The sequence below is a fragment of the Engraulis encrasicolus genome, chromosome 10 (assembly GCF_034702125.1).
Source record: "Engraulis encrasicolus isolate BLACKSEA-1 chromosome 10, IST_EnEncr_1.0, whole genome shotgun sequence".
NCBI lineage: Eukaryota > Metazoa > Chordata > Actinopteri > Clupeiformes > Engraulidae > Engraulis > Engraulis encrasicolus.
Window position 1 is genome coordinate 25,781,002 of NC_085866.1, and position 15,170 is coordinate 25,796,171.

At 44.5% G+C, this 15,170-nt stretch overlaps 1 protein-coding gene across 2 annotated transcripts in view; it reads left to right on the top strand.

Moving 5' to 3' along the window:
• The window catches only part of sema3bl (sema domain, immunoglobulin domain (Ig), short basic domain, secreted, (semaphorin) 3bl), a 92,443-nt gene that overhangs the window by 28,732 nt on the left and 48,541 nt on the right, over positions 1-15,170 (top strand). The window contains exon 2 of one of the 2 annotated variants that reach the window (XM_063208485.1): positions 14,600-14,766. In XM_063208485.1, coding sequence (XP_063064555.1) covers positions 14,600-14,766 — 167 coding nt within the window. Of the gene's footprint in view, positions 1-14,598; positions 14,767-15,170 lie in introns of both variants that reach the window. The other variant, XM_063208486.1, reaches the window with a different exon arrangement.

The following is a 15,170-nucleotide window of genomic DNA, read 5'->3' on the forward strand; positions in this document are numbered from 1 at the left end:
CTTCGTTGGAAGTGTTTTCTGTAATCTCTTAACTGTTGTCAATAAGGGGTGATCACAACAGGCAGACAGACTGCCGACTTAAACACACACACAAACACACACACACACACACACACACACACACACACACACACACACACACACACACACACACACACACACACACACACACACACACACACAGAGAGAGAGAGAGAGAGAGAGAGAGGGAGAGAGAGAGAGAGAGAGAGAGAGAGAGAGTGAGAGCGGGGGAATGGGAGAGAGAGAGAGAGAGATAGAGAGAGAGATAAGTAGGACATCTTTCTCTCTCACACCTCCCCACTTGTCTAAGATCATGTGTTGAAGTGTCACTAAGTCTGTCACCTCTGCTTTGGCACAGCGATAGGATACAGCTATCTTACTGTGACTGTGAGAACCTGTGAGGCTGACGCCAGGGCAGACAGACATGTAGATTCTGCTCATAGCAAGTCTAACTAGAACTCATTTCGTACTCCCACAGGATTTCCGGTCTGTCAGTTTTGGTTAATGGCCACTCACCATTGAAGTGTATGGACTCCACTACACAAACAGAAATCCAATGAGAGCATCACAATAACTGTGTAATTGGTGTATTATAAAGTGGATAGGAAAGGGGCCCTATATGGAGAAAAACTTGCTTACACTATTCACTTTGAGTGTTGGACTCAGGTCACAGAATCGTCTTCAGAATCATCAGAATCAGTACTTTCATCTTGCAAAAGTTACCTACACAGAGATGCAGACTGTTTTGTTTTAGGGAATTTCAAACTGCTCACAGCAACATCTTCTTTTTCCACTTCAGTCCCAGAATAACAGTTACTGTCTTTTATTGGCCAAGAGCACTTGGAGACGTTCAGAGTTTGACTTCGGTAGCTTGCCAGGATCATAAAGAGTGGTACAATTATGTCTCAGAATGGAATGGACATTGGTTTCAGAAACATCTTCTACATGTCAATCATAATGAAAATCATGGTTTATTGGCCAATTACATTTGAGGGTTATTCAAATTTAACCTCATTCGCTTGCCAGGAGTGCACAAATGGTGACACAATTCTGTCTCAAGCTGTGGATTGAAGTCACAAAAACATCCTTTAAAATGACAGCTTTGGAATAAATATTAAATAATATCATTGGCCTATTACATGTGTATAGAGGCCTATTCGGGAAAAATGACCTCAGTACCTTGCCAGGATCACACGCACAGTCATACAATTCTGTCTTGGGGAATGGACATTGGTCACAGAAACATCTCCTTTTCACATTTCGGCTTCAAAATAAGAATGAAAACGAGTTTCTTGGCCAAGTGTACTTGCGTATACTCGGAATTTGACCTCAGTAGCCCTGCCAGGATTACGCACACAGTGATACAATTCTGTCTCTGGCTGCCATTTTAATTCCAGTTGCCTCCTCAGTCCTTCTCTTGAGTGAAATTAAGTAATTTAAAACATGGAAAGCGCTGTAATTGACGTTACACAAAGCAATAAAAGGACTGATAAACAAATTTGAAAGCATTAAAATAAACGGAGGAAACAATGTCATCTGCACGGAGATGTATCATAAGTGAGAACTGGACAGCAGCGGGCTTTCTTGAAACAGCCGGACGAATGTCTGTTATTCTAAGGGCTCAGTGTGGAGTCTTGTTTTGTGTTTGGTTAACCTCTGTGTCCAGCCATGATATTGGGCTAGACAAAGCTGGGATTCACAGAAGGATACTCTCGCTCTCTCACTCAGTCTTTTGAAAAAAAAGGGAAAGACAGAAAGAGAGAGCTTCCCTTCTTCACTTGCCTAGAATAGTGCAGGAAAAGCCCCTAAAAGTGGTTACTTAATAAAGAGTAATATGGAGGAGAAGAATATGGGGGACAGTGAGAGAGGAGGAAAAGGAAGGGAAAGGTTTGATGTCATGTCTAATTAGATTTGGAAGTGGATCCGTATGTGTGTATGTACGTACGTGTATATTCATCTATTTTCTTTTGTGTGTGGGTGGGTGAAAGATGGGGTCGACGGTCTTGCAAGACTTCTTCACCCAGTGTGTGTGTGTGCGTGTGTGCGCGCCTGTGTGCGTGTGTGTGTGTGTGTGTGTGCGTGCACGAGCACGTGTGTTTGTGTGTGTGTCTGCCTGACTGCCTGCGTGCCTGTGTGTGTGTGTGTGTGTGTGTGTGTGTGTGTGTGTGTGCGTGCGTGCGTGCGTGTGTGTGTGTGTGTGCATGCGTGCCTTCCTGCATGTGTCCATGTGTGTGTGGTCCTTGCAATTGTGATGAAGGAACAGAGAGAAACAACAAGAGACTGAGGCAATGTCTACGTACAACATTAGTCATTTCCTACCATTGCAGAACTAAAAGCATTTCCATCCACACAAATTGTTTTCACCTGAAATAGTTTTTCTGTTTCCACGCCATTCCACCAATGACTCGTTTCTAATCCATCAGACCATCAGAGACAGAGCACAGACAGCAGACAGACATACTGGACTTGTGTGGGCAAAAGGCAGATATGCATATGTTATGTTAGAAATGCATTAAAAGGGACATAGCCTCAGTGGAAAAGAAGAAAGCATGACTGCCTTAGTGTGGGTACAGCCTGAGTAAAACCAAATGAGCTGTAGTAGACAAAGTACACTAGCAGCTAGTCGAGTCTGAAGGTCTGTAGACTAAGTACGCTACAGCTCATTTGGTTTACCTCAGGCTATACCCACGAAATGAAGTTTGAAGTTCTGTAGCTATATGACTTCATGGTAAGGGACTTGGTAATAAAGGTTCGGTATCTCAAATGCCACTTGTGTTTCAGTGCATAGGGCACACATTGAAACATATTGCCCTACGTGCACCATTTGAGAAACGTAATGGGTATCAGGTTCAGTTTACCCTTACAGTAATAAAACAAAGTGGATGGAGGGCCAGATCTCCCTCATCCCATGGCTGATGTGCCCTTGAGTAAAGCATCCAAATCCATTTTATGTACTGGCTACTATCACTATACTTAGGTCTCAAAGTTCTTGAAGTTCTTGGGGGTCAGCCGTGGCGTTATAGTTAAGGAGATGGGCTGTAGATCAGAGGGTTGCCGGTTCGTATCCCACGCTTCCACTCCCTATCTCACTCCATGGCTGAGGTGCCCTTGAGCAAGGCGACTAGCCCCACGTTGTTCCAGGGACTGTAACCAATACTGTTCTGAAAATAACTATAAGTTGTGTTGGATAAAAGTGTTAGCAAAGTGTATTGTAATGTAAAAGCTCTTGATTCTCTGTACATTGCTCTGTGACAGTAATGCAATTGTAATGTAATGAAACTGCTGGTCTTGCTGTGTGTGTGTGTGTGTCTTTGTCCTTTGTTTTTGAGTGACCTGAATGGTTGAACCATATATCCCCCTCTGTGCATGACAGCTCTGTGCATGACAGCTGTCATCCTTTAGCACTTATTAATGCTCACTGCATCAACAAACCCGCTAAACAATGTCAAAGCTTTATCTCACTCAGATGCACAGGGATACACAGAGTTGCACACACAGGCATGCACGCACGCACCCACCCATACAGAGACACACATGCACGCGTGCACACACGCACACACACACACATAAAAGAATGCACATGTGTCCATAGGAGAATGGTGTGGTCAGCACAGAGCCTGACTGGGGAGTCTGTTCTGTACTCTCACACAGAGGCAAATACAGTATTGCCTTGTTTTCATTTAACAACAACCTTCTGGAACAAGTAAAGCAAGCATACCAAGGACAACGAAATGGGTTGTCTAATTACAAGTACTGTGTGTGTGTGTATGTGTGTGTGTGTGTGTGTGTGTGTGTGCGTGCGTGGGTGCGTGTGTGCGTGTGTGTGTGTGTGTGTGTGTGTGTGTGTGTGTGTGTGTGTGTGTGTGCATGCGTGCGTGCGTGTGTACATGTGCGCAAATGAGTTTCAGTGAGTGCTTTTGTATGTGTGTGTATTAGGTGTCAACAATGATCGATTCGGCAATGCAATCCAATGCGGGGCATGGACGATCCAGAATCGATACGGCAAGTTCCAGAATCGATCCGGCAATTTTTTTAAGTTTCAATTACTTCCATGGATATTTCGGGAGTAAATTAATGTTTAATTAAATAATAGCACTTCAAAGCATTGCAAGACTGATACAGACTGATACAGAAAACAGCCTATAAATTGTTGCTCAGTGTCTGACTACTTGTATCGCCTCATCATGACTGATTAAACATTTGCTTTGCTTTCAGTAGAAATGTAATGCATTGCAATGCATTGTAGAATTGAATTGGATCGGATAGCATAGAATCGAATGGAATCGAATCGCTACCTCCCGAATCGGGATCGAATCGGATCGTGAGGGCAGTGCCAATCCATACCACTAGTGTGTATGTCCCATTGTGTTTGTGGATGTGTGTGTTGTCTGAGTGGCATGTGTGAGATTGTGAATATCATGTCGAGTCAGATTGAATATATTTTTCGTATGTAGCAGAATGTGTGTGCGTGTGTGTACATGCACTTTTGTCTAGCTAAATGAATGCCAACACTCACTCCTGCTCAGTGTCCTCTGATCTAGGGACTTGGTACGTTTGATCATTCTTAACATGTGGATGGAATTCAATTATTGCATGCTCACACAGTCACACTTCTTAGTGATACAGTTGTAACTGATACTTCTACAAGCAGCTCTGGGGAAAGAGGGTTTGTGTGTCTGTCTCTCTCTGTGTGCGTCTTTGTGTGTAAGTGTAAGGAGTGTGTTTATGTGTGTGAGTGGGTAAGGGAGAATGCGAGGGAGTTCGTAGTCCCAGGTGAAAAAGTGGTTCAATTTAGTACAATAAAAGCATGACTGAAGTGTACTTAGCATGTTAAAAGTGCACTCGTGCTTTTTGTGCTAAGAAAAAGTATGTTTACAATATGCTTATTTAAAGTGTACTTTAAATTAGATTTAATTAAGTTGCTCTCAAAGAAAGTACACTTAGCGAACCATACTTCAAGTGTACTTCGAAGATGTTTGGCTAAAGTGTATTTAGAGGAATATACTAATAGTGTTCTAATAGTGAACTTACTAAAAGTGTATTTTTTAATAACATATTGCAATTGTACTTTTTTAAAGTGCAATATGATTACACTTCACCCAAATGTCTTCGAAGTGTGATTTTCTATAGTGCGCTTTAAAGTCAATCGCTTTAACATATTGCAAGTACACTTATACTAAGTGCACCATGATTGTACTTCACCCAAATATATTCAAAGTGTGCTTACACAAAGTTCATTTACCCATCATGCACCATCATGCATGCACCATCATGCATGTACCATCATGCAATGCACTTCTTGGAGCTAAATTTCTCAAACAGAAAGCCATTTACCTCTAAGGAATATCTTTGGTTTGCATGAAAATATTACTCATTGTTATATTCTGTGTTTATTGTAGGAGTTTTAAAATTTTAAAGTGGTACACAAAAAATGGCCATGTTCCCACCGTCATTATGATGGTCACGTATATGTTCTGGTATAGGCTCACACTTCCCATGATATCATGGTGAGAGGTAAGTTGGAACTAGTTGTTCAAACAAAGAATCAAGGGTCACCATTAGTGATCAATTCAAATGATCAACTGCAGGAAGGTGGAACAAGAATGAAATAAAGTGAATGTGTATCTGAAATCTCTGTAACAATGCAATGATTGTAAATGTCAGTCGTGCTAGGCATGCATACTGTATCACTACTGTGACATGTGGCTGTGTGTAATGTACAAGCTCTGAGGACCAGCATGGATTGTAGTATTACATTTATATTATTCGTTGTACTTGGGAGTGTACTGTAAATATACTTCAAGCATACCTGTTATATATTTACAATACTTAATATGATATACTTTTTACAGACTTAAAATGTTCCAATGTAGTCCAAAGAAGCATGAAGTTAATATACTTTTATTGTACTTCTAGTAACAATAAAATGTTATAGAAGTGTACTCAAGCACACTATTAATGCCATACGAATGCATGAAAAGCATGTTTGGAGCATACTTTCAAAAGTATGCTTGTAGTGCACTTAAAGTTGTCCAAAAGCGGTGCCAATTTAGCATCCTCAGTGTGCTGCAAGTGTGCTGAAGTACTACTTTAGTAGTGCTTCAGCGCACTAATAGTGCAATGAAGCGCACTTTAAATCGCCGAAAATAGTACACTTTGTACTAAGTACGGTCAAAAAAAGTACACTTTAAGTATATGGGTTTTTCACCTGGGGTGTGTGAGTGATCTGTGTGAAGTGTGATGTGTTAGCGAATAGCGATTCATGCCACACATTTTTGGCGCCTTACAAAAACAGAGTGGCGTGCTGGTGGGCACAGGGGTGCGGGTGGTGGTGAGTGTTTGGAGATGTTTAGGGAAACGAGTGTTTAGAAACTGAAGTACGAAGGAGAGAAAGAGAAGGCAGTAAAGGTGTGCCCACATACGGTATTTGAATCAGGTCTGTACGTGCGTGAGTGCATGCATGTGTGTGTGTGTGTGAGAGAGAGATGGAGAGCGAGCACACACCCTGCACTTCCTCTGATATACACAAGAGCTGTCCTACAGGGCTGAGGGCTCTTTTTGCAAATAAGATACCATCTTAAATATACACTGGTGTGGGTTCATTTGTCTATTTGTATACAGATTCATCTCTGAGGGGCGTGTCCGTGTGTGTGTGTGTGTGTGTGTGTCTCTCTCTCTCTGTGTGTGTGTGTGTGTGTGTGTGTGTGTGTGTGTCTGTGTGCATGTATATGTGTGAGTGAGTTTGTGTGCACAACCATACGTGTGTAAATTGTGTGCCTTAACCTCAAAGCCATATCAATTTGAAAGACTCTAAATATTGCTGATCACATTTCAACAGCTCAGAGCCCAGAGAGTCCAGACTGGGGCACCCAATCACTCACACCCATAACCTGCACTAAAACCTCCCCAATCACACCCATAACCTGCACTAAAACCTCCCCAATCACACCCATAACCTGCACTAAAACCTCCCGTCTCTCTTTCTCACGCAAACACTCCCCAGTCTCCCAGAGTATAGTGCACTGGAAGGCTGAAGAGTTTATTGGGAAACAGCAGGGTGTGAGTGGCCAGTGACCTCTGCCCAGAGAGAAGGGAGTGAGAAGGGAGGTAGAGAGGGATAGATAGAGCAAGCAAGAGAGAGAGAGGAGCAGGGAGCAGGCCAGGAAGAGAGGAGTGGGATAGAGCGAGCGAGCAAGGGAGAGAGAGAGAGAGAGAGAGAGAGAGAGAGAGAGAGAGAGAGAGAGAGAGAGAGGAGAGAGAGAGAGGAGGAGAGAGAGAGAGAGAGAGAGAGAGAGAGAGAGAGAGAGAGAGAGAGAGAGAGAGAGAGAGAGAGAGGAGCAGGAGAGCTGGCCAGGGAGAGAAGAGAGAGGAGCAGGGAGCAGACTAAGATGAGAGGGGAGTGAGAAGGGAGGTAGAGTGGAAATGAGAGAGCAGGTAAGGGAGAAAGAGAGAGAGCGAGCAAGGGAGAGAGAGAGGAGCGAGGGAGCAGACCAGGAAGAGAGGAGTGGGAGAAGGCAGGGAGACAGTCTGGATGAGGGAGGGCAAGAGAGGGATGTAGAGAGTGGAACATGTAGAGGGTGGTATATGTTGTTCCTGATATTCACCTTTGATGTTGTTATATTAATGTTCTCTTAAAGCTTTAGCACTGACACTATACAAACAGGCATGATGATGAAGCAAACTTGAATAGAATTGAATGTAGTGGAGCAGGGTGCAGATCTGGGAGAGCAGAGTTTGAGAAGAGAGGGAGAGAGAGAGTGGAGCAGAGGAGAAGAGAGGAGGCTGAGGAGGGAAAGAGAGGGAGGTAGAGAGTTGAGCAGGGGAGGAGAGAGGAGGCTGAGGAAGGGAGGGAGGGAGGGAGGCGAGGGAAGAAGAGAGAGGGAGGTATAAGTGGAGCAGGGGAGAAGAGAGGAGGTTGAGAAGGGAGAGAGATGGAGGTAGAGAGTTGAGCAGGGGAGAGAAGAGAGGAGTCTGAGGAGGAAGAGAGATGGAGGTAGAGAGTGGAGCAGGGGAGAGGAGAGGAGGCTGAGGTGAAGGAGAGAGAGGGAGGTAGAGAGTGGAGCAGGGGAGAGAAGAGAGGAGGCTGAGGAGGGCGAGAGAGGGAGGTAGAGAGTGGAGCAGGGGAGGAGAGAGGAGGTAGAGAGTGGAGCAGGGGAGGAGAGAGGGAGTGGCGTATGGAGCAGTGAGAAGGCCAGGTGCTTTCCAGCGTGCCCCCTTAAACGTCTCCTCTCATCAGGATCAAGCAGAGCCGTCACTTCAATCACTCAAAGACACACACACATTTTACTCACACAATTACTTGCGCACTTAAACACACATACACACATGGTTGTTCTCATATACACATGTACACAAACGCACTTCGAGCGTGCACACATGTGTATGCGTACACGCACACGCACACGCACACGCACACACACACACACACACACACACACACACACACACACACACACACACACACACACACACACACACACACACACACACACACACACACACACACACACACACACACACACACACACACACAGCTCATGACATCTCCTGAGTTTGCTTTTCCAGTCTCAGAGAGCTTTGCTGCAGCTCTGAAGGCCACATCCAGTACAAACATGGATTTTCAAAATGAGGCGTTTTCTTTACAGTGCAACTTAATTTGGGCCCTGTGGGTCCTCCTTGTGAAGGGAAGCCTTCTAATTGGCTTTGGAACGAAATGAGACAAATCAGACTGAAGAACACTGTATGTAGTGAGAAAGAAAGGAAGAAAGTACAGAAAGAAAGAAAGAAAGAAAGAAAGAAAGAAAGAAAGAAAGAAAGAAAGAAAGAAAGAAAGAAAGAAAGAAAGAAAGAAAGAAAGAAAGAAAGAACAGGAAAAGAGTATGCTTCAGTGATCCTAGGCCTCCGTTCAAACTTCCATGAAAACTCACAGCAACCAACCTCCATTCATCTTCTCTCTTTGATAAATGTTACTTTGCCATGCCAATGTTAATGTTACTGTTTCGGCTGTTTGAAAAGGCTGTTTCCAATTGTAGCGGAGGAATGTTGTCGTTGGCAGTCAAAGGCCTGAAGTGACTTTCATTGGCTGTGAGCAGGCGCTGAAGGATTGTCATGTTTCAATCAAAACCTGTCCTGCCCGCCTTACCCACCAGCCCGCCTTGCCTGCCTCCCTGCCTCTCACGTTACTGCATGCCATGGAAGTGAACTGGCGGGCTTCAAAGGAGCCCAGGCAAGCTCTCGAACCCGACAAGTGAAGGTGACAGGGGAATGGAGAGAGGGAGGGAGGGAGAGAGAGAGAGAAAGAAAAAAAGATAGTGAAAAAAAACCTAAAGTACTGAAGCCTGGCTGTGTTCTCTCTCCAGCTGGTCATGCACCATAGGTAGTCATCAAGGTGCTGACTTAAAGCTTTGATTCCTATGGCCTGGTTAGGCAGCAACACAACATGGTTGCCATGACACCAAAAGCTGACTTCATTGTTTGAATGTTGAAAGCTGACAGTTTAAGGCGGCACAAATGCAACGAATGGGGCAAGACAGCAGTACCTTCACAGCACAGGCATACCCAACTTGGTTTTTGGTTTTAATTAATCTTTGCCCAAGATCCAGATTTGATATAAGCCAACCTGCTTTTCATATTGTCAGCCTCTCGCTGTGTGTGTGTGTGTGTGTGTATGTGTGTATGTATGTGTGTGTGTGTGTGTGTGTGTGTGTGTGTGTGTGTGTGTGTGTGTGTGTGTGTGTGTGTGTGTGTGTGTGTGTGTGTGCGTGTGTGTGTGTGTGTGTGTGTGTGTGTGTGTGTGTGTGTGTACCTGTGTGTGTGTGTGTGTGTGATAGTGAGATTGATGACACTTTGATATGGCACATTAATCCAGCATCATCACTCATAGATTTGTCAGTTTCTTCAAAGAGACATGAAACATCTCAGTGTACATTTAGCACAATCTTTGTCTAAGTGTGTGAGGCAACATTCTCATTCTGTGTGTGTGTGTGTGTGTGTGTGTGTGTGTGTGTGTGTGTGTGTGTGTGTGTGTGTGTGTGTGTGTGTGTGTGTGTGTGTGTGTGTGTGTGTGTGTGTGTGTGTGTGTGTGTGTGTGTGTGTGTGTGTGTGTGTGTGTGTGTGTGTGTGCACGTGTGTTTGTGTGTGTTTGTGTGTGTGTGTGTTCCAGTAAGATGAATCCAATAAGAACAGTAAGAGGTTCCCAGTGAAGCAGAAGCTAAAGTAAAGATGGAACAGTGTGTGTGTGTGTGTGTGTGTGTGTGTGTGTGTGTGTGTGTGTGTGTGTGTGTGTGTGTGTGTGTGTGTGTATGTGTGTGTGTGTGTGTGTGTGTGTGTGTGTGTGTGTGTGTGTGCACGTGTGTTTGTGTGTGTTTGTGTGTGTGTGTGTTCCAGTAAGATGAATCCAATAAGAACAGTAACAGGTTCCCAGTGAAGCAGAAGCTAAAGTAAAGATGGAACATTGTGTGTGTGTGTGTGTGTGTGTGTGTGTGTGTGTGTGTGTGTGTGTGTGTGTGTGTGTGTGTGTGTGTGTGTGTGTGTGTGTGTGTGTGTGTGTGTGTGTGTGTGTGTGTGTGCGTGTGTGTTTGCGCGTGTGTGTGTGTGTGTGTGTGTGTGTGTGTGTGTGTGTGGGAGTGGGTGAACTACAGCTTTGTTTTGTTGCTGTAATGAGATTCAGGTGCAGATGTGCTGACACTGAGTTTGAAACTTCAGACACTTCACAGTTGAATGAATAAACATTAAGAAGCAGTTTAAACCCATTGGATCTGCAGTTAATATAAAGACAATTAAAAAGTAAATATCAGCATCTTTCTCCCTCTCTTTCTCCCTCTCTCACACACATTCTCTCTCTCTCTCTTTCCATCTTTCTCTCTTGTTAACTTCACTGTTTCATTAAGATTGCTCCGTCGCATCCATGCAGTTTCTAGTTTAATAGCAGATGAGTGCACAACTTTGTCTGTGTGTGTGTGTGTGTGTGTGTGTGTGTGTGTGTGTGTGTGTGTGTGTGTGTGTGTGTGTGTGTGTGTGTGTGTGTGTGTGTGTGTGTGTGTGTACGTGTATGTGTGTGTGTGTGTGTGTTTGGGTGTGTGTGTGTGTGTGTGTGTGTGTGTGTGTGTGTGTGTGTGTGTGTGTGTGTGTGTGTGTGTGTGTGTGTGTGTGTGTGTGGTGTTTGTAGTTGGCATCCTCCCTGGCTGCATGTGTGTGAGTGGCGCCTCATTAGGGAGTGTGTGAGACGCGTGCGGCCACAGCGGTGAGTGCTGGAAGGTTTATAAGCTCTTAATAACCAGCTTTTAGCAGCCGCCTCAGCCAACACTTACACAGCAGCCACAATAACCTCCACTATTCACACCCAGGAGGAGGGCAAGTAGAAAGTGTGTGTGTGTGTGTTTGTGCGCGTGTGTGCTCGTATGTGCGCGCACGCGTGTGTGTAATTGCATTAAAACATGGGTTAAGCCATTGTAAACAGACCTGAGTTGTAAAAAGACCAGACGTACAAAAACAACAGATACACAAAGAGAGACTTACAAACACCTGCTGTAAAAACCTTATGAAGGACACAGCTAGAATTAGGTCTTGTGAAAACAATCTCCCTGTGACTTCCTGCATCTGTGACTTGTCCTGATTGACTAAGTGGAGTTGCAGGAGGTTGTAGCCTACTGTATATTGCAGGCATAGATATTGTTTTTCCATGTGGCAGATTTCCAGTCGTCAAAAGGCAAAGGACTTGAGGCTGACAATTATTTTTCATCAGAATTTGAACTTACAGCCTTTTGGCAGTTTCAACTGTTAATGAATTAATGAATGAATTTATTTTCAAGCCTTTGATATGACAGTATTGAGTTCAGTGTCAGTCAATAGAATGCTTCAGGACACTTACTGTACGCCGCTGTCTATCGCTGGTTCGTGTCTAATGGCCTCTTAGGCTGTAGCTCCAGTCATGGAGGGCCCTCTCCCAGTGAGGGACAGCCGATATAGTGAGACATGAAGCTCTATGGAGCGAGGCAGTTGGTCAAGTGTTAATTCAAGTTAGTCTAGAAATTCACTTTTTGACAACATAATGTAGCAACCACCTGTTGCCTTTGATACAGGAGCAGAATTAATGAAGTGAATGAAAGGCCTCAGGTCATGTATACCGCTGTCTACCACTGAGCCGTGTCTAATGTCCAGTTAGGTTGTAGCACGCTCACTGCATGGGCCTGGTCCCAGTGAGGGGCTCGCATGGCCTCAGCTGGCTACAGCCAATACCTTCATGTCAGATGAAGCCTCATGGAGTGAAGCACTCACCTTCCTGCTGCCTGTCTTTCAGACTCTCTAGTTACCTTGGCAGCCACACGTCTCCTGTGTGAAGTGTTTGGTGAACAGAGCAGTTAGCTAGCACGTAGTGCTGTGCCACAAATCAAACCTCACCGTGGGGTAAGGGCTCCAGGAGCTGAGGGTGTTGGGAGCAGAGGGAGACGGAGGTGGGGAGTGATGGGTGGAGAATTGTGGTGGAGGTGGTCAGATACTGTATCTACACACACACGCGCCGCACACACACAAACATACTCTCTCTCTCTCTCTCTCACACACACACACACACACACACACACACACACACACACACACACACACACACACACACACACACACACACACACACACACACAGACGCTCTCTCACTCTCTCACTCTCTCTCAGGCCAGACATTGACATGCTCTGTGGTGTGTCCAGATTGTGTATGTGATTGATGGATCAAGTGTTGCTTTGGAAAGGAACTCACTGGAGTGTAGTGATGTAGAGAGAAAGAGGGATACTATACGTCCACGGGAGTTGATTAAGTTTTGGGGAGAGAGAGAGAGAGAGAGAGAGAGAGAGAGAGAGAGAGAGAGAGAGAGAAAGAGAGAGAGAGAGAGAGAGAGAGAGAGAGAGAGAGAGAGAGAGAGAGAGAGAGAGAGAGAAAATAAATAAATCCTAGATGAGTTAAACAGAACGTTGAACTTAAGTGGTGTGTGTGTGTGTGTGTGTGTGTGTGTGTGTGTGTGTGTGTGTGTGTGTGTGTGTGTGCGTGTGCGTGTGCGTGTGCGTGTGCGTGTGCGTGTGCAAGTGTGTTTGTGTGTGTGTGTGTGTGAAGAAACAACTAAAGACATTCCTCTTTCGAGAGAATCTACTAGACTAATGATTGAACTGGCCTTGCCCCAGGGCAGAATCCTGACATGATGTTTAGTTTAGTTTAGTTTGTGAGTGTGTGTTTGTGTGTGTGTGTGTTCTCGTTATTTCCTCTTTATTATTAAAAAAAAAAAACAAAAAAAAAACTAACCCCTCTTTGTAATTGCACTTGTTGTTCTGTATATCTCCTGTGCACTTTGTATTTGCTTGTGATGTTGGCTTGATTATGTCCTCTTCTGAAAGTCGCTTTGGTTATAAAGCGTCTGCCAAATGCAATGTAATGTAATGTAATGTAATGTGTTTGTGTTTCCAATTTCATGTGTGTTTTTGTACGTGTGAGTGTAAGTTAAAGAGGGTGAGAAACACCCAGAAAGAAAGAATTCTTTGTAAATTGTGTGAAACAGTTCACATTAGGTCGGGTCAAGATGTGCCTGTGCATGAATTAAAATGTACACATCCAAATCTCAGTATACTTTGACAATAAAGGCTTTCTATTTCTATTCTATTTCTATTCTATATATATCTACATGTTTGCTCATGTGTAGACACAATCCTATGCCCATTAATTTGTGTGTGTGTGTCTGTGTGTATGTGTGCGTGCGTGCGTGTATTTGTGTGTGCGTTCATGTTTGTGTGTGCGTGCATTTCGCGTGAGTGCATTCCTGTGTGTGCTTTGCGTGCCGCGTACAGAATCCTGTGGAGTGTCTTTGATGCATTCCCCAGTTAAGTGTGAAGTAAAGGAATCCAGTCTTTTCTTAGCCCATCGGAGCCTTTGGTCCAGTCACACCCCACTGGACTCTTGGCCTACAAATTCACCATCACACATCACACATCCAGCCCAGTGGACTCTTGGCCTTCACATCCAGCCCTGTGATGGATCTCTCAGCCTCTCAACAACAGCTGCTTTTAGTATTCTTACTGTGATCTGAAAATACATCTGAGAGTATTTGGTGGAACAGGATATTCAGTCAATCAGTGAGTTTGTCTGCTCTGTCTGACTGATGGAGAGCAGCATTACGCTCTTAGCAGTTTTTCCACCAAGTAACTCATGAGCAGTGAGAAGCAGACATCATTCAAAGAAGAAGTGAAATGCACTACAGTATTCTAAATCTGCTAGTTGTAAATGTCTACTTAAAACAGGTGATTTTACTAATGACCTTTTCTATAATCAGCTGATGTAGTGAATGGGGTGCTTGGATGTGGGGTCCTGAATTGTACTCTCTGAAGCAAGGCTTACCCATGATTGGTCTGACTTCTGTTCAACTTTTTAACAACTTCTTCTTGTTATTATGATTCTGTTTTCTTCGTTCTCTCTCACTCACTCTCTTCTCTGCTCATACTGAATCAAGGTGATGATTTGATGGGATGCAGGTTACAATGTATATCAAAAACATTTAAATAGAATGAAATATAAATAAATCTATCTCTCTCCTCCCTCCAGATCTGCTCTCCTCCAACCGCTCCTGGCTCTTCTCCGGTCTGCACTCTGAGCTGCGTCTGTCCAGCGTGTTTGTGGACGAGTATCACGACAGGCTCTTCCTTGGAGGCAAAGACACACTCTACTCACTACGCCTGGATCACACACACACGCATGGAGATGTCAAAGAGGTGACTGAAAACACACACGCACGCGCGTGCACGCACGCACACACACACACACACACACACACACACACACACAGGGCCGGTTTTTAGCATAGGCCGGCTAGGCGGTCGCCTAGAGCGCCATGTGAAGAAGGGGCGCCGAAATGGCGCTCTCCTATGCGTAATTTTGCGATATGAAGTTTTTTTTTATGAAGTCGCAATCAACAAAGAGTGGCGAAAGCGCTCCTCACGGCAAAGCGCCCCTCAGCCAATAGTAATATCTCTTCCAACTGTCTCTGGGAAGTCTGTGAACCAATAAACAGACAGTTCTGAGAAAGGGGGCGGGACGAGTGACAGCGTGCGGTCTATTTTGAATTTGGAGACTCACTCGAGAGACAGAGGGGGCAAGCGCAAACAGTAGTGCTGCT